Raw genomic sequence first — 18628 nt, 5'->3', positions numbered from 1 at the left:
AAAATAATAGTGTTAACAATTAATACATAAAATGATTACCTCTCTGTTGTTGACCTTACATACTACGATGTCCCAAACAGTGGAAGATGCTTTTGAAGACTCTGGAAGACAAGTTTAGTGATGACTATGGTCTATGATAGTAGAGGCCTGATGTTTCTAATCCTTTGTAACAACTAATGTCATATCTAAAGTTGCTTTACAAGTCATTAGAGTAAACACAGTTAAACATATAAACTGTATTGTCTTGCTTCAAAGGAAAATGGATTGCATAGTTGCTTTCAAGTCATTAAAGCAAACAAATTCAAATATATAAGTATAAACTGTACTGTCTTGTTTCACAGGAAAAGGGATTCAAAATCACTTACCTTTTAGATATGGCCATGGTAGCCTGTCATGTGTATCTGCAACATATTTGTCCAATAGCTACTGATTGTTGGGGGACGCATAACAAACAAGAGACAATGCATCTTCCATTAGTTAATTCAACAAGTTTCATCTCTACAAAATAAGCAAATACAATTTGATTCACAAATTAATGTTGAATTCTAACACATCAAAAGACGCAATCAGCCTTACCACATAGACCGGGCATGTCATCTTGTAGCTGACTAGCAACATTTGAATCGATTCTAGGAATAGACGAATGCAAACATGGGTTCCTGTTGATATCCAAACATGTCATGCAGCTTTCTTCTATAATTTGACACAAGCCGAAGTGGGAAATAATCTGTTCAGAAATGCAAGTTGTTTTGGTACATCAGACAAAGTTAACAAAGAACAAATATATATATGTTGCTACACCATTAAAGTACTCAAAGGTAGTCTACACAAAAATGATTCCATTGTCTTTTATGGTATCCAGCACAATTGCAAGTTTGCCTTCAATCCTCTCGTTTTTCTTGGGTTCATAAGCCAGTGCAAAAACATCTGCGTCCTTTGATCTTTCAGCAATCAGTTGTCCAATGGTCCTACAAGCATCATCATCAACAAGAGATGGCAAAGTATTCCTGAGATCCTTAGAATTACTGCTTGCTACAGAGACAACTTTGCTCGTTCCTCTATGCATCACTTTCGCATGAATGTATCTCTTGGAGAAAAAAACATTTAGCAAGAAAGGCCGCATGTACATGTCTGTTCTTTGCTTCCATGATTTTTTATTGGGTCTGTTTGCAGCTTCACTTTTTGATCTGCGAGTCCATGCAGCCTGAACAACACCAACCTGCAAAAGGTAACCACGGAAATGGTAACCTAAATAGAGTTCCTGAGATAAACATACAAATAAGTAACAAGTTGCAACCAGAAAATCTAACTAGTCAAACATTTGGTGAAGTATGTTGTGTCCAATTTCTAGTGAAAGAATAAAGTACTACTTAAGGTCTTCTTTGTGCTGATTACTCATGATACATCTTCAATCATATATGAATCGATTTAGACAGCTTACAGAACTAAATAGAATATGCCAACATATAAAAAGAAGAGTTTGTTTGGAAAAAGGTATCAGTATGAATGATTATGAAAGACAACTTAGTAATGTTATGCAAGTGAATCATATCACAATGTAAGGTATGTTTATCCATCTTTATAAGGACAAGAACACAACAGCTAGCATGAATGTTCCAAATAGAATCATGAAATTTTCTGATTTACGTTTGTCATGATCTAGCTACCATTTAAAGGGACCTGATATCATGAGATATTTATCTGTCCAAACTCAATGTTTCATATTGTAGTTGAATCCACAAAAGAAAATTGGGAGGTCATATTAACAGCAGAAAGGAAAAGGGAGAAGAAAGATTTCCACGTTCATTTCACATTATAACAACGAACAGGAAACAACCAATTCCACGTTTTCTATGCACACAATTCAATCAAAGGCACACAACATATTGTCTAAGCAATACAAACGCAGAATCAGACAGATAGATGAAAAATGGATGTTTTATCTTAAAGCAAAACATGAAATAAAAGCATCCTTAATCATACTGGCTTGCTGTAATTTCATTCATTTCCCAGAATTTCATGCGCAAAGATCGAATATGAAGAAAAACGATTTCCAGACAACAACATTCATGCCCTAATTCAGCAATCTGCATCGTGAGTATGTTCAGGTACGAAGGCATAAATTTTCCAAAATCCCTAAACCCTAGAGCCCACGAATTCCTCTAGCATGCTATTTGATCCCGGACAAAGGAAGAAACCTTTTGTTTGGGCCCTCTGCAGAGCTGCTGAGAGGTGATTGGGACGAGCGCGATTGACGAAGACCACGACAGAGAAGCGTACTGCTTTGACAGAGGGTTTCTGTTTCTCATGCAAGAGACCGAAGGAGAGGCACGGCAGAGAGGAACCGGAGCAGGAGGAGAAGAAACCACGGTCGCCCGAGGCATCGCCATTAGCGTGCGCGTGAGCTCGACTTCAGTAAAGAAAAAAGTAAGCGAGGCGTGTGCGTCGCACTATATCCACATCATTTTGTACCCGCTCCCCAATATGAAGCGAATTCTACAGTGAGATAACCCGATCCGCTTTTACAATAGCGAGACAAATATTTTATTTTATTTTTTAAATATACTTTTAAAGATTTTTTTTACTGTATAACGAATCTCATTAAACGCACATAAATTTATATCGATTCGAATTTTGAATAACTCATAAATAATTTAATTCATTTACATCCTTAATAAAAAGTTGTCATTAGAAAAAAAAATAACATATTGATAGTGCCTAATCAATTATGGCAAAAGACGATTTGCTCGTCCTAGTGTCTTCGTCAATCTGTCCCTAGACCAATACAGAGGAGGTAAATCACGAAGGCTACTAACCTAGTCAATGACTAATGCATAGGGGAGGATAGAAACCTACCTACTAGCCAGGATTTGACCCTCAAACCTCATTATGATAACACCCAATGACGGATCTAGGGGGAACAGGAGTCCTATCAAGAGTTTTAGTTATTGCTTGAAGTCCATGAGATGCGTATTTCTCCGACATGAAATCTTCTTCGGATGCACTATATGGCGCATCAACCCAACTTGATGAATGAACGCCTTCATCGAGTTGGGCTCCTTTTGAGCTGATAATCTCTTCACCACTCTCTAATTTTTGTGCAAACAGAATGTAAAACTTGTCACGATCAGTAATGGATCCAGGAATTAAAACATGAAGAGATAATTTTTACATGGAACAAGGGACAGTATCTTCTATCTCCACCGGTGAAACCCCATACTACTAAGGATTCCATTACCGGCAAGGGAGGGGCGACCGCCGATGCCCCCCCTTGGATCCGCCCCTGGTCACTATTATGAATGTGTGTGGCATTCCACTTTTTCAAGCTCAGTTAGACTACAGAAATAGATCTATGTACTAACAAGGAAGTTGTATGCCCTATAAAATTCACATCACAATACACACCATATATATGACATATCACAAGAGTATTATTATCTTGAAATTTTGACCAAAATTTCTTAATAATAAATCAACAAGAATGGTTTTAGACACAACAAAGTTATAGGCAGGACAAAGAAGCTGTAAACAATACAATTACTGGCCTCTATGAACTCTCATTATGCCCTTACCTTGAACATCCTAGTTTGTGAGTTCAATTGAGCTCCATTACCGTTTTGATAACATCAAACTGCATGAAAGTTACTCTTTAAAATTCTAATATGATGTTTCAAATAGTCAAAAAGTGCGCCAATTTTTCACTTCAAATAGCTAAATAAATCTGACATTTAACTCAGTAAAATCATATTTAAATGCCAAATAATCATAGTTACCTTATTATTTTTCTGTTTAACATTTTAAATTTTCTATTTAACGATAAAAAACAAAAGAAATAATTTATTTGAGAAAATTTGTAGCAATTTACTAAAACCCAATTTTAAATACTCAAATCACTTAACAAAATAAGGTCCATCCAACAAATGTCACGTGACTTAGTAGCAAAAAGTTGAAGTGATAAATCACGAAGATTTTTTTAGTTTTAGCTGAATGATCTGTTTAAAACAGCGAGCACAAAATCATCCGAAATAGTATTTATAGTTAATGAGAATCGAATGATACATCTCTAATCATAAAAGCGGCCGAGTATCAATTCGAATATACCTCCCGAATCGGTCTTATAGAAGGTTGATGTTGTCTCCGGAGCCATAGTACCACGGTAAAATATCTAGATTGTCATTCTGATATTTACAGTTTGAACTTTTATAATATATTTATAGAATTTTTTTCCTAAATAAGAGACATAATCAAAGGATACTAGACTTCTAAACTGATTATCGCGTGCAATTCTCGATTTATCCTGATAATTGATGGTAAAATTTTATAAGATTAAATCATCAGTCATCCAAATATAATCAATGAGATTAATTGAGATTATCATATTTTTTTTTTATTAATATTTCAACTATTTGACTAAAACGTCTCGCAAAAATATTTATTAACTATAAAAGTCTATTTTTTTATAAAAGAAATAGAGTGAATTTCTTCTATTTTTTACGGGGCTTGTTGAAAAAAAAAAATGCTAAATTGGCCTCCACTGAGTCTGCCTCCAGCACCGATCCGCCAAAACCCCCCAACCAAGCTTCGAATCTGACGGGCGGAGGAGGAGGCATCGATCAATTGTTTGCGACGGTCAGTCTCACTCGCTTTTCCCTCTCGTCTCTTAGATTTCTGAAAACTTCTCATGTTGATTTTGTTCTCTAGTACGGTCGCAAATACTTAGTTCCAACTAAGGATTTCTCGTGAGCTTGCTGATCTTGGGTAGATTTGTTGTAACCAATTTTAACTTTCTCCTCTATCTGGGAACGGTGATCTTGAGTGGATTTGTTGAAACCCAATTTAGTTTACTCTCCGATCAGTAAACACTTGTATTCCTTCGTCGGGATCCCGAATGCAAAGCCTATCTGCAGTAATTCTTCCTGCCTACCCTATCAGGAATATGCTTGTAGTGAACGAGCGATGTCAGAGAAGGAATTCCATCTTATCAGCATGTGGACACTTCAAATGGCAATCCGGAATCAGTGCGCTATTGACTGGGTGGAGACTTCCATCTCAACAAATCATGATTGTGGTGTTTTGGGTAACGGGATTAGGAACTAAGGATAAAATTAGGGGTAATCTCTGATAGTAGGTAGAATTCTAAAAGGTAAGTTAGGGTTTGATTAATTCTTATACATGTATTCACATGACTTGATACAATTATTTTTGAAAAAGGATTTGAGTGGTCATATGGAATGCCACAAGATAAATTATAAATTTATAATTTCTGGAGAGTTTGTTTGTTTATTTTTAGTGGCAAGATGAATTATTGATTTTTTTTTTTCATCGAAGATCAAAAGAAAGTAAACAAAATTTGACTCAACATTTTTCTTTCAGTTTTGATGACCAAAATGACCCTTTCCAAAGAATTATTGATCCAAATGAATTTTTTGAAGAAATGCAGATGTTTGATTTTTCACATTAGGTTAAAAAAAATATATTTTGTAATTCATCTTCTGCTTCTGCTTGCAGAATCACTGTCTGAAGTAGTCAGACTTGGTAAACCACCTTTGGAGTTGATTCAGATAATATATAGTCATGGTTGGTATGAGAGCAATATTTGCAAGGTCATTCAGGGATCATTACTGGAAGACAAATATTACTAACCAATTCATCCCGACACTTGAACATTCGCGATTGGCCATGAATCCTGCTTCTACTTTATCACACAACCTTCCACCTATCAAACATATTACATCAGTTTGGCCTCTGCAGCATATGGAAAGGAATACAGGCAGATTGTCAGTTATTTCTTCTTTTTCTGGAACTTGGTGTTCTAGGACTGATGGTAGAACATTTTCAACCGCACTTCCAGTTGGTAATCAGTCAATCAAAAATATGGTAAAGTTCAGATATATCTCATCTCCAACTTCCTTAATTAAAAAGTTCCACCATCGAACATATTCATCACATTCTGGAAGCAAGCGAGATGACTTCCAAGTTGGTGTTAAAAATGGTGCAAATGCAGAATCACTAGACAGTGGAAACACAGATCCTGCAGCTACTGATTGGAGTGTAACGCTTGATCGTGCTCGCCAATCAGTTGTAGACATTGCTTTTGATGCAGAAAAGAAGGCTAAGGATTTATACAATGATGCAATTCCTTATCTCCAAGAGTTATATAATTCCCAACCATATCTGCAGAAGGTGGTTATTCCGGTCACTGGGACTGTATCAGCTACATTGATAGCTTGGTTTGTCATGCCAAGAATTTTGAGGAAATTACATAAGTATGCTTCACAAGGTCCCTTTGGGTTATTGCCTGGGAACTCAACTATCCAACAAGATTCTTATGAGAAAAGCCTCTGGGCTGCTTTAGAAGACCCGGCAAGATATCTTATTACCTTTGTGGCTTTTAGTCAGCTGTGAGTTTTGTTTTCAAACACTTGAATATAATAAATATTTTCCAACTCATTGAGATCTTTTTTTCTGCAGTCCTCATGGCAATACTTGCTTTTTTAAACTGTTTATTTAATTTGTATCAACATTGTCAATTTTGCATTAATTTTTAGTATTTATAACCCATTGTGTTTGTTTATGCATACTTTAACTTATATCTACATTATCAGCTCAAGGTTAACTTTCAATATTTCATTTGGCTGCTAAGCATTAAACGTAATTATCATTGTAGTGAGATCAAAATACAAAATGTTGTTGCACATCAAGTTCCCCAAGAGGGTAATATTTCTTTTTATAGATAAAGTTGGCAGCCACGAGTACAGACTTAGGTTGTAGGGAAAACTACTTATTAACAAATGAATATTATGACTCAGAAAGAAGGAATCATTTTTTTGCAATCTACAGATAAATTTGCATACCCTCTATACACTTTAATCTAAATAGTTTTCATTATAGAGTTATATGGTTGTGGTCTAAAAACATATTATGAAATATCATTCAAAATTATAAAAGAAGGTAGTCATGGCATCTAAGATATAAACTAAATCCAAGGAAAAATATCTACCATAGTCTAGGTTTAAAAAGACATAAGACATTCAATCATATAATTATATTTGGTATATATAGAATTTGTTAAAATGGAGATTTTCTTCTTTTATTGAATTGATAAATTTGACAAGAGAATTAGAATTGACAACAACACCAACTTACAACGGATAAATATTTTTTGGGTATAGTCTAAAATAAGGGTATAGTCTTGGGTGAAAAGATAGTTTAACCCTCAATTCTCTCAGCCACATGGTCGACCGGAGGCATGACACTGGTACCTATGTCTGTCATTATAGTTTGGCTGGTAGTTATAAGTTAAAATTCCTTGCTAGTTATGGAGACCAGCTAGATGATATTCCCATTGGACATAACCTTTGATTAACTAATTCAAAGAAACCCATATTCGCTAGACATCTTGTCACCTTATAAGGTCATCATCTTTTCACCTCATCAAGAAGCCATCAAATCACCTCAAGGGCACTACCTTTTCACCTCATGAGCCACCAAGTCGCATCATAAGCCAGATGACTCTTCAGTCAAAGTAAATCACCACTTTAACTTACAGGATAGCCACCTCTTTATCTCATAAGTCTACACTCATTTTGTTTTAGTTGTTAAGCAATCAATTCTCCTTTATTTATAACAAAGACTTATAATTTGTTAGGAATTCAATTTTTTTTGATGATTAATAAACTTAAGAGACATTAATCAGAACCAACAACATCACTAAATGAATGAGAAAGACATTTAGCATGATTTACCATGTTAAGTAGATGAAAGGGTTCTTTGATTGTTCCTCTAATCAATGAGCACAATTTTATTGTGTCTTTTTAATCCATGCATCTGCCTTTAAAGATACTTCATTAACTTCTTTTGCATGCTACTATACAGAGGTGTTATGATTGCGCCAACCGTTACAGAATATCTTTCACAAGCATGGAGAGGGGCAGTTGTGCTTTCTTTCATTTGGTTTCTCCATAGATGGAAAACCAATTTTTTCTCAAAGGCTTTGATGACCCAGACTGTTGTAGGCCTTGATCGAGACAAGCTATTGACACTGGAGAAATTGTCATCTTTAGGCTTGATTATACTGGGAGTGATGGGCTTAGCTGAGGCACTTGGTGTGCCCGTGCAATCTATTGTAACTGTTGGTGGCATAGGAGGTATGCTTTGATTATTTGTTGGATGAAATCTCAGTATTTATTCTAAGTTGCCAAGCTATTGATAGTATTCATATTGTCCTTGTTGCCTAATTGATCATTGTATTGTCCTTTTCTTTTCTTTGTCATGTTATAGTTAGTTATCAACTTTGTAATGATGTACACTTGTAGTTTTGATGATGCATTGCCATAACTATATTCGGACATGCATCTTTGCATTGCTGAAGTTTTTGGGTCTTCTACTGTTGTTTAGACTTTTTAGGTTTGATTTATTCTAAATCATTCATGATAAATAAAGGCAACTATATTTCAAATCAACTGAATGAGCAATTGATGGGGCATTGACTTTAAACATACATACACATGACGGTTGCTATCTCACACTTTCTGGTAATCATTTTATCAATAATGCCATGAAAATTATGCGTTTTAGAGTCTAACCCAAGTTGGGTTTTTGTTGTTTGTTTATACTGTTAATTGAATTGTTGAAACTGAAATTTATATTAAGTGTCGTCAGATACAATACTTAAGGCTCTTTGATTAAGATATTGTCAATCTATCTTCATTATAGGTGTGGCTACTGCATTTGCTGCTAGAGACATCCTTGGCAATTTGCTTAGCGGCCTTTCTTTGCAATTTTCAAAGCCTTTTGGAGTGGGAGACAATATAAAGGTATGTAATCTTATACATATCTTTGTTGAAAACTAATTTTGTGTTATGCTACAATGGTAAAATAATATTTGTTATATCTTAACATTTACTATTTGCTTTTCTCCTTTCAACTATAACATTTGGTAATTTTTGTTGATTTAATCTTAGTCGTTTTAACCAAAAGTTGTCTTTAGGTTTCTCATTTTCAACTTACTAGTTCTAATATATATATATATTGAAATAATTGATAAAATATGCAGTTGTTGTATTTATGTTCCTTGATTTTCACATTTGCTTTATGTGTGAAAATGCTAGTGATTAATTGCTTTTGAACATGCAGGCTGGGTCAGTAGAAGGCCAAGTGGTAGAAATGGGACTCACTACCACATCCTTGATCAATCCTGAGAAGTTCCCTGTCATAGTTCCAAACTCACTCTTCTCCAGTCAGGTGAGTAATTCATTGTTGTTGTGCTAGAACATTAAGCACTAAGAAGTTACTATTTCCAATTGTTTTTTATTTTTTAATTTTTGTTGATTCTTAAGTTCTTGTGTTATAAGCTCTTGTTTTCCTCTTGCACATAACATTATGCATTAAAAAGATTTTCTATAAATAAGATTATTAAATTTGCAAAAATATTATTTTGTGCGAGCAGAGGTTATAATATTTACAGTCTTTTATTCAGTGTTTACTTAATATGGTTGCGACAAAATCATTTAATATAGTCCTTGCATTTTTTTTTCGCCAATCAAAGTAATGTGTCAACTCCGATGGAAAGGAAGAAATATGGCAATTCTATCCATGTTGAACTAAGGAAATCTAGTAGACTGTCTACGATCTCCAAGCAACACATACCAATTATCCCAGTTGTCTGTTGTCCTTCGGGAAATCTAGTATGTCCTCTGTCATCTCCTAGCAACACAACCCTGCTTTCTTTTCCAATATGCAAAAATGGATAAAACTCTATGATGCCTATTTGCAAAAACCTATGTTGACAATAAGTGGTTGAATCACTACATAGCACATATACAATCCATATGTGAAAATAATTGTATAGATAAAAGCAAACTATACTTTATTTAATAAAATATTTTAAAATGATACCAAAAATTTATATATTAAAACAATTAACTTAAGAAATTCATATAGAAGAAACTTTTAGATCTATCAATAAATGATTCAATATAACAAATCTATATAAAAAAAAATTACATCCATCATATAAGATAAAAAATTACTCCAACATATGATCTATGGATGACCTATTTTAAATCTAGCACCTAACATTAACAAGATGCATATAAATATCATGCATAACCAAACCATAAATTTAAGCTTCACAAGTATTGATCCTTCGTAAGAGAGAAATTATCTACCCAAATATATCATTGTATTTATTCTTCATTTTTTTTCAATATATTAGCTATGAGTGATTGTCTTATGAACGCATTCCTATGTGTCTGTATTTCACTCAAAGAAATTTAATTTGGACCCATCTAATGACTCAATTACATATGTTATCTCATAATGCCCGCCTAGGTCATATATTATATCACATAGTGGACTACCTAAACTACATTACCAAATATTTGGACCAAATAAAAGATATCAATGTGGTCCTTCATTTTATGTGTGTGCAGTCACAGAGTGCTTTTAAAAATATCGCTTCCCTTTGAGTGAGCATTTTAAAATACTTTTTAGTTAGTTTCTGATTTAATTAGATCTGTGTTAATCTAACATATTCATCACATGGGTGTCTAAACAGTCAATATTTGCATTTGGGCCTTGTTCAACTCTTGAAATCAAAACTTGGTTGTAGCTTATCGGGTTAGAATAGATAACAATTTTTTTAGTTTTCTTTTCATATTTTGCAACATACCTGAATGTTGAAATGAGAAAAAGAGATGAAACCTTAGCTGATTGTAATAGTTTTGGTTATTGCATCTATGTCATCACTGGGGTTAGTGATCAGTTTGTTTATATCCCAAAGCTTGGCAATCAGTTGTACCTAGTTAAAATATTTTCATTTGATAGCTAGATAAACACATTGCTTATTTTGATAAGTTGTTATCATTTATTCTTTTCTGCTTCATGAAAATAGGTCATTGTGAATAAATCACGTGCTCAGTGGTTTGCTAGCCTTACCAAAATACCTGTACGAATTGAGGATATAGAGAAGATTCCGCTTATATCTGAAGAGATAAAGTCTATGCTAAAAGGATATCCAAAAGTTTTTCTTGAAAAGGATGCCCCCTATTGCTACCTCTCTCGGATTGAATATTCTTTTGTAGAGCTTACACTGGGATGCAATCTCAGAAGTATGGTGAGTTCTCATCTTACAACTGTTTGTTTGGATGGAAGTCAAGCACATGCCAACTCTATTGTTTAAACAATTGGAAAACTCAAGAATCTCAATAACTTCAACAATGCACATTTTCTTGTTGAAAATATGTTTCAAATTTCAGTATTTTTCTACTAGAAAATAGATTAATAAATATTAGGTCGAATTATATTAACCTCCAAGTTTTCACCTCTGTTCATTAATGTGAAGCATGCGCGTTTTAAAAATTTTAAATTATTATTATTATTAGGACAGTACTAAATGGTTAGAATCTGACCAGCTATAATAGATTTTTTTTTCTATTTTTTAGGATCATTATTAAGGGTATCCAAGTAATATCATATTTTATGAGTCAAATATATCAATTCCCATATATTTTCATATTTAATTTTTAAAAATTATATTTCTATATATTAATGATTAATTATATTTCTAAAATGGCATACATTGATTAAACCCTTAAGATTCATTTTCTAGTTGACCAAATTCTTGCCATCTAGATTTACCGTTATTATTATTATTTATTGATTTTGTTAACTTAATTGTCATGTCTTTAGGGGTTTGTTCATGAAATATTCAATATTTGAGGGAGTACATAGATGTCATAAATATGGATACAACCGGAAATGTTTTCTGTTTGTGGTCTATAATCTATTTTTAATAGCAATTTCGATTTATAAGTAACACTGTCATTATCCTAGTCTCAAACTGTTGGTATGAATTTTTTTTTCCCCTTAGAATTTACATAAATTTGTCTATTTCAGAGAAAAGACGAGTTATTTGCTACAGAACAAGATATCCTTCTACAAGCCGTACGGATTATCCGACAACATGGTGCTGAACTTGGAAGCAACCTAAATGATCGAACAAACTTTTGACAGTACTAGTAGACTTTGCATCAGGTTGTTCGTTCTGAACTTTATTGTGCAAATTGTTGGTAGAAAGTTTTTTTTTTATCATACATTGTGCTTACTTTAGTTTGTTCTATGTGGTTCATTTTAGTCCGGTGATGTGGGTGAGCATGTGAAGAAGATCAACACTTGATATATATTTTGCAATACATGCTAGAGAAATTATGTGTCACGATCTTGCAAGAACTAATTTATTGAAGGTTTTATGCAGTCTCTTGCTAATGTTCATCTTTGCTACTATATTTCTTCTAATAATATGGGGTTGTACATGGTCTTATAAAGCTTCAGTTCGGTCCATAATTGCCTATACTAATTTTGAAGGGGACCATAAAGCGATTGCACATGGTATATAGGACCTATAGCGTACTTGAAGAATATTATTTGTTCATTTAAATCAATTCAAATGTGTTGAATCCATGCAATGCCTACTACTGGAGTTATAATAGTCACTCTCGTTTTGAATGGAGAATTATCTTACATCCAATATTGTGTAAGAACACCTCGTAGTCAAAGATAAACTCAAGTTAAAGTCAACCGAATTTGCTTTCTCACACCAGATGCATTATGGTGTGAATCAGTCTGATATTGTCTACATATGATTGTTGAATCCTCAAGGATGCATGTTACGTCTAGGCCTGTCAGGATCAAAATCATATATCATAGCGCATTATTGCGGACTTTACTCTGTGCATTTAGTCTGCTTTGTACAGTGCACAGCACTCAGTATGCAGTACTTGCCAACTGGAGATAAAAGACAAACAACAAAAGAATCCTAGATATACATAAGCAAGGAATCCTGTTTCTAAAGTTCTAATAGAGTATAGAGATACTGTATATAATCAATAATGAATGAGACTGATATATAATATATATATTTGGTGCTTCTCCACTTTGGTTTCATATTAGTTTAGAAATTATTACTACATTTGAATCAGCAGAGACATATCAAGTGAAGCTTAGCTTTACATTTCAGACACTAGGGCAAGAACCAGGAAAGCAAGAAAAAGGGCAACCCGTGATGGTATCATATATTATTTGTTGAGAGTCATTTGTTACCCGCAGTTTCTTTTCCAGTTTATTATATGTGCAAGCTATCAATGTTGATTTTCTTACTAAGTTAGAATGCATGATCATTCAGTGACAATGAGTAGAACAGTATGGCCTGCTCGCCAGTAGACATCCAGTTTTCTGACCACTGTTAGGTTTCGTTGTGCAGCTCAACTTTTGTCTGCTGGAGTTTTCCTGGTCTCAGAAAAGTTGAAGCAAACAAAACAAGAAAAAGGAGTGGCCTAAGAAGTTTTGTGGTCTGGTGTCTTTTGTTGTGCTGTACATCCATTTGTCTGATCAAAGTTGCCAACTGTTCTTTAAGCGATCAAACAATACTCCTTTTTGATAGAAAATGTCGAACTGGGGGCTCTCCATGGACCCCTTAGTGTAAACAGTATGTCAGTGGTGGTGGACAGTATATGGTTCCTTGGTCATTTCGTTGATGATTATTTTTTTACCAAATTAAGTTCCAGACATATTTTTTTTTATTTTCAAGTCCCTTAAAATTTAATTTAAATGCGAGCTGATGTGATTTGAACAAATGTCTATTTGTATTCTTTCTAATAATTTTGAATAAATTTGAGGCTTCGAAATATCTATCTTTTATTGAAAACTGAATAAAAAAAAGGATACATTGCGACCTGTTTTAGAAATTAGTTTGTACTTTGATTTCGGAGGGAATCTGAAAATCACTAAGCTGGGAAAAGATCCATTTGGAAGATGATTTTTGTTTTTTGAAAAAAAACAAGGTTTAATTAAAAATCAATAAAAAAAGCTATGATTTGGTAAAATGTCAAGTTTTTTATTTTTATTTATTTATTTGTCTAATATATACATTTCAGGTAATGTGAAACTTGCGAGATAATTAAACTACCAACTTTTCTAAACTACAGAAAAAAAAACAATAATCTTGACCATTCCTTTTTTTTTTTAAAAAAAAAAATGGAGTCTGTTTCTTCGATTCGATTACAGTTCTGGAAACCGGGGGAGAAGCGTCGGACTCGGCGGCGCCGCCGGAGCAATCCCAAGAGGAGCGAAGTCTTCTGGAAACCGAGGGAGAAGCGTCGGAATCGGCTCCCATGCCGGAGCAATCCCAAGAGGACCGAAGTCTTCGTAGTACGACTCCCACGGCACGTCCTCATCCCACATTTCCTCCTCCGCCTCGGCCTTCGCCTCACCCGGAAGCAGCGGAGCGCGGCAGAGCGGGCACGTCCGCCGCTCGTGCTCCAGCCACTGGTCGAGGCACCCGCGGTGGAATAGGTGGCGGCAGTTGCTCAGCAGCCGGACCTCCTCCTCCGCCCCGAACTCGCACAGACACACCACGCAGCCGCTCCCTCCTCCTCCTCCTCCTCCTCCTCCTCCCGGTTCGAACTCCCCCAGCTCTCCGAACCGCACGGCCGGGAGAGCCTCCCGTATCCTCGCCGCCGACGCCGGTTGGAATTGTCGGAGCAGCGCGGCGGCGTTCGTTTCAGCGAAGGGGACGTCGTCGTCGTCGAGGAGGTCTCCGAGGCCGACCGCTTCGAAGGCGCGGAGGAGGAACCTCCGCAGGTAGCCGAGGAGCAGGACCACGTTGAGGAGAACCTTTGGCAACTGCAGCAGGTCGCTGTAGGCCACCGGGAACCCCATGCTCAGTCACTTCTCCGGCGACTCAAGATTTGATTTTTATGCTCCCTCTTCTTCTCTTCTCTTCTCGTAATTTGGGGAAATTAGGATGTGACGAGAGATCGCAAGAGCGTAATTTCGACGCATTTCTCCTCTGCTACTCTCTTTTCTTTTTTCCTCTTTTCTGTTTTATGCATCTCTTCTCATGGCAATTTATACAGAAGAGCATCACCATGGCAGGGCAGGGCAGGGCAATTTCATCAATTTAAGGGACCTCATTTTAAAAGTTTTCAAGACAGTGACTTCTCCCCTTGTCAATTCTCTGAGGATAGATAATAATAAATAATATTGGTACTAGAAATGAAAATTTAAAACAAATTTCTTTTTATAGTGGAGAGAAGAATTATATGAGAGGGGAGAGAGAGGACATACAGCTTGTCTCTACTCGAATTAGTGTGGGTGTCCTTTCTAGGCAATTGATGATGCCTATTTACTAATAAGGCCCCCTTCACCTTTATGGTTTCTTTTTTTTTTAATTTTAAAAATGGCTCTAGAAAATTTTACTATATTATTTAAAAAAATCTCAAACTAAAAAATTCTTAAGGAATTATTATTTTGATTTAAAATATCTTCTTCTACCATTTATACGTGCTATTAATTGACATAATTAATGGCATATGCACTAATGTCATATTAAATCATAGAATTTATTATATGTTCATAATGGATCAGCTGTATCATCATGATATTTTATTGGGCACTATCTTTTTTATTTTATGTGATCCTAATTTCATAAAATAATCCTACTTTTCTTATATGTATATTTTATCTCTCCTCGGCTAATAATAATAAAATTAAATTGGGCTATTTTATTCGACATAAATTAGTTTACTATTAAATTTTCTTATATTTCAATAAACTTATTATTTAGGAAAATAATGGAGTCGTGATTTTTGGGGGGAGAGAATTGAATGGTGCAGATTCATTGCATTACATTGCAAATGCAATGGAGTTTTCTTCGTAGCCGCCACATATCGCTATCAAGGTCGTGACCACTTTTACTGTCTAGAAACAAATGTTAATGTGGCGATAAAAGGTCAGCAACTGTGGGTAGTTACGAGGCATTGCATCTAATCACATTTGTATGGCCAAATATGCATAGAATATGGAGCATGAGGAGCACGCGGCTGGTACCGACCTGATCACATCCGTTGAATCTGGAGAAACATGCATGCACATCAATGCTAATGTCACGGACTCGCACTTGCGTGTGAAGTGACCTGATCGATCAATCATCCACACTGGAGCTGTACGATCAAACTAAAAAAAAAAAATGAATGAGAGATGGAACTGAACTATGTTTGGAATTTGGATAAGGTTTTCATGGCACTACTTTAATATGGAACTGAAGAAATGAACCATAGTCCTCTCTCGGGACGATACAATGATTGAGCTATTCAAATTTATTATTTAATTGATTTGATGTATATTAAATGAATATAAATAAATTATTATCAAATTAAATATTAAATTTATTGATGAATTTTTAATTTATTTACGGCACTAATTAGGGATGCACTGAGGAATCTTCAATAATTGAAATTTTTAATTGAAATCCTCCTTAAATCCAACAGCACGAACAGTCCAAAGTAGGCGTGCAAACAACCTACCGACGGACATGTGGCTCCAGCCCAGTGCTCAGTGGCCGGTGGCGCAGTGGGCAGCGCTCAGTGCTGCCATAAAGGGACGTGGTAGGATCCCATTTTGGAGGGGAGGGCCATCTGTTGTGTTGTCCTCCAGCTATTTTCATAGATTCAGAGAATGGTTCAAATATGAAACGATGAGGCCAACCCAAATGATTGCTATATGTAGTTGTATTCCTGTTACAAAATACATATGATTAGTTAGTTAGCTAAAGGTCATGTACAAGGTATATATATATATATATATATATATATATATATATATATATATATATATATATATATATATATATATATATATATATATATATATACATATATATATATATATATATATATAGGGGATGGCCAACGTCACGTGAAAGTCAAAAGGTCAGGCGGTCCATCGAAGAAGGTCGGACCAAATAGGTCGACCGGAGAAAGGGGTCTGACCGACCGAGCGGCCACCCGGTGTTTAGCCGATGGCAAAAGGCACCCCTATGGAAGTTGAGGTTTCGGCGCTCATTGAGCAAGATCGTAGGGCCGAGCGGACGACACGCTCGGCCGAAGACATGAAGCATACTGCTAACAGTCGCCACAACACATTGCCGAGAATTTCCCGAGTGGACCATCATATATGACCGGCCAGACGGAAGGCGGAGGTGGGCCGGTCGGACACCCGACAGGAGTACTGGGAAAAAGACAAGGGACATCTTCTGACAGCTGGCATACTTCGTGATATGGTCATACTCCAAATCATGCGACAGGGGGTTCCACTGTCCCATCGAGGACATGCTTGAATTGTAGCAGTATGAGTCAGGTAAGCTCACTGACAAGCTCTTACTGGGGTATGGGCTACGGACACGTGTACACCTCGGTATGTGTGCACTCGCTTCTCCGCTGCCCTATATAAAGGCCCTCATCCTTCGCTGGAGGTATGCATTCTACGATTCTTGGAGCCACTTTCTGATTGAGCTTTGCCTGACTTGAGCGTCGGAGGGTCGTCGCCGGGAACCCCTTCCCGGCCCGACTTCTGTGCAGGTTCACCGGAGGCCCGTGCGGACAGTCAGGAGATCTACGTCAGCCTTTTGGAGAGCGCCACATGCCCAGCGTCCGTTGATTCAGCTTTCGGACAGGATCAATTTGGCGTCGTCTGTGAGAACGCTCCTGCATCCGAACAGAAACAATGGACGAGGCTGGACGACAACACACGGTGACGCTTTCCACGGAGGAACTCGATGCTCTGATCGAGTTGAGGGCCGCTAAGCTTGTGGAGCAAAAACAGAAAGCAACAGCCGAGCGACCTGAGCAGCAGGCCACATCGGCATCAGGTGGCCGAGCGGAAGCACCACCGGCCACGGTTCCATTCCATCGAGCTCTATTCCGCACTCCTGAAGCCGCAGCAGCTAATCGAGATCGGGGATCATCTTCGGATGAAATGCCAAGACGAGATAACAGGAAAGGGAAAGCCCCCCGAGCGGACGCATCGCCCGAGCGGATCAATCGTCAATTTTCGGAAGCTATTCTAAGAGACCCTCTGCCCAAGCACTATGTACCTCCGACGATCGGCGAATACAATGGGACCACCGATCCTGATGATCATCTGGGTAAGTTCGATAACACAGCTACTCTCCATCAATACACAGATGGAGTAAAGTGCCGAGTTTTTCTTACCACCCTCTCGGGATCGGTTCAACGGTGGTTTCGGAGGCTGCCGGACGGATCCATCGCCAGCTTCAAGGACTTCCGAACGGCCTTCCTCCACCACTTCGCCAGCAGTCGGCGCTACCAGAAGACTAGCGTGAGCCTATTCGCCATCAAGCAAGAAGCTCGCGAGTCGCTCCGAGCTTACATCCAGCGGTTCAACAGAGTGGCCATGGACATTCCAACGGCCACCTCGGAGACCATGATGAATGCCTTCACACAAGGCCTCGTGGATGGGGATTTCTTCCGATCACTCATTCGGAAGCCGTCCCGAGACTACGACCACATGCTGCACCGGGCCAACGAATACATCAACGTGGAGGAAGCGCAAGCGGCCCGGAAAAAAGAAACTCCAGCCGAGCGGGGCCCTCTTGTCGAACGGAAGCCGCACGATGCTCATCAGCCACCCAGAGGACCACGGGCCGAAGTAATTCGAGCTCATCCAAGACCTCATGTCCAAGAAGTAGCAGCCGAGCGACCCAGGACAAAGAAGAGATGGACCCCAATGTTCTGCTTCTTCCACCGGACGGACACACATAACACCAGAG

At 37.1% G+C, this 18628-nt stretch overlaps 3 protein-coding genes across 5 annotated transcripts; 1 reads left to right on the top strand and 2 right to left on the bottom strand.

Annotated features, from left to right (window-relative positions):
* Window positions 1-716: 716 nt before the first annotated feature.
* LOC122020291 (50S ribosomal protein L18-like) lies at window positions 717-2443 on the bottom strand. Its single transcript, XM_042578160.1, has 2 exons — window positions 2199-2443; window positions 717-1219 (listed from the first exon to the last, which is right to left on the bottom strand). Exons 1-2 carry the CDS (start codon window positions 2388-2390, stop codon window positions 824-826), a joined length of 588 nt encoding a protein of 195 aa, XP_042434094.1. The 5' UTR covers window positions 2391-2443; the 3' UTR covers window positions 717-823.
* Window positions 2444-4499: 2056 nt separating this feature from the next.
* On the top strand, window positions 4500-13535 carry LOC122020407 (mechanosensitive ion channel protein 1, mitochondrial-like). 3 transcript variants are annotated; one of them, XR_006122220.1, is made up of 9 exons: window positions 4500-4629; window positions 5509-6401; window positions 7876-8147; window positions 8716-8816; window positions 9136-9243; window positions 10895-11116; window positions 11899-12036; window positions 13019-13066; window positions 13262-13535. XR_006122220.1 is itself a non-coding variant. In XM_042578329.1 (8 exons), the coding sequence occupies exons 2-7, from the start codon at window positions 5575-5577 to the stop codon at window positions 12010-12012; spliced, it is 1644 nt and encodes a 547-aa protein (XP_042434263.1). In that variant the 5' UTR covers window positions 4500-4629; window positions 5509-5574; the 3' UTR covers window positions 12013-12036; window positions 13262-13535. The 3 variants fall into 3 exon arrangements, 1 of the variants encoding a protein (XP_042434263.1); XR_006122219.1 differs by having other exon boundaries at window positions 13019-13085; XM_042578329.1 differs by lacking the exon at window positions 13019-13066.
* A 338-nt stretch (window positions 13536-13873) lies between these two features.
* On the bottom strand, window positions 13874-14900 carry LOC122020501 (brassinosteroid-responsive RING protein 1-like). Its single transcript, XM_042578457.1, has one exon. The coding sequence runs from the start codon at window positions 14716-14718 to the stop codon at window positions 14059-14061; it is 660 nt and encodes a 219-aa protein (XP_042434391.1). The 5' UTR covers window positions 14719-14900; the 3' UTR covers window positions 13874-14058.
* Window positions 14901-18628: the final 3728 nt, after the last annotated feature.

This window comes from Zingiber officinale, chromosome 9A (genome assembly GCF_018446385.1).
Source record: "Zingiber officinale cultivar Zhangliang chromosome 9A, Zo_v1.1, whole genome shotgun sequence".
Lineage (NCBI taxonomy): Eukaryota > Viridiplantae > Streptophyta > Magnoliopsida > Zingiberales > Zingiberaceae > Zingiber > Zingiber officinale.
Note: the sequence above shows the minus strand (reverse complement) of the source record. Positions and strands in the feature narration are given on the sequence as shown.

Excerpts from the sequence above, each read along its gene's own strand:
- LOC122020291 (XM_042578160.1), bottom strand. The coding sequence starts at position 2,390 with ATGGCGATGCCTCGGGCGACCGTGGTTTCTTCTCCTCCTGCTCCGGTT. Across the intron at positions 1,220-2,198 it reads GCAGAGGGCCCAAACAAAAG|GTTGGTGTTGTTCAGGCTGC; the intron begins GTTTCTTCCTTT and ends TACCTTTTGCAG.
- LOC122020501 (XM_042578457.1), bottom strand. The coding sequence starts at position 14,718 with ATGGGGTTCCCGGTGGCCTACAGCGACCTGCTGCAGTTGCCAAAGGTT.
- LOC122020407 (XM_042578329.1), top strand. The coding sequence starts at position 5,575 with ATGGTTGGTATGAGAGCAATATTTGCAAGGTCATTCAGGGATCATTAC. Across the intron at positions 8,817-9,135 it reads GAGTGGGAGACAATATAAAG|GCTGGGTCAGTAGAAGGCCA; the intron begins GTATGTAATCTT and ends TTGAACATGCAG. Across the intron at positions 9,244-10,894 it reads ACTCACTCTTCTCCAGTCAG|GTCATTGTGAATAAATCACG; the intron begins GTGAGTAATTCA and ends TCATGAAAATAG.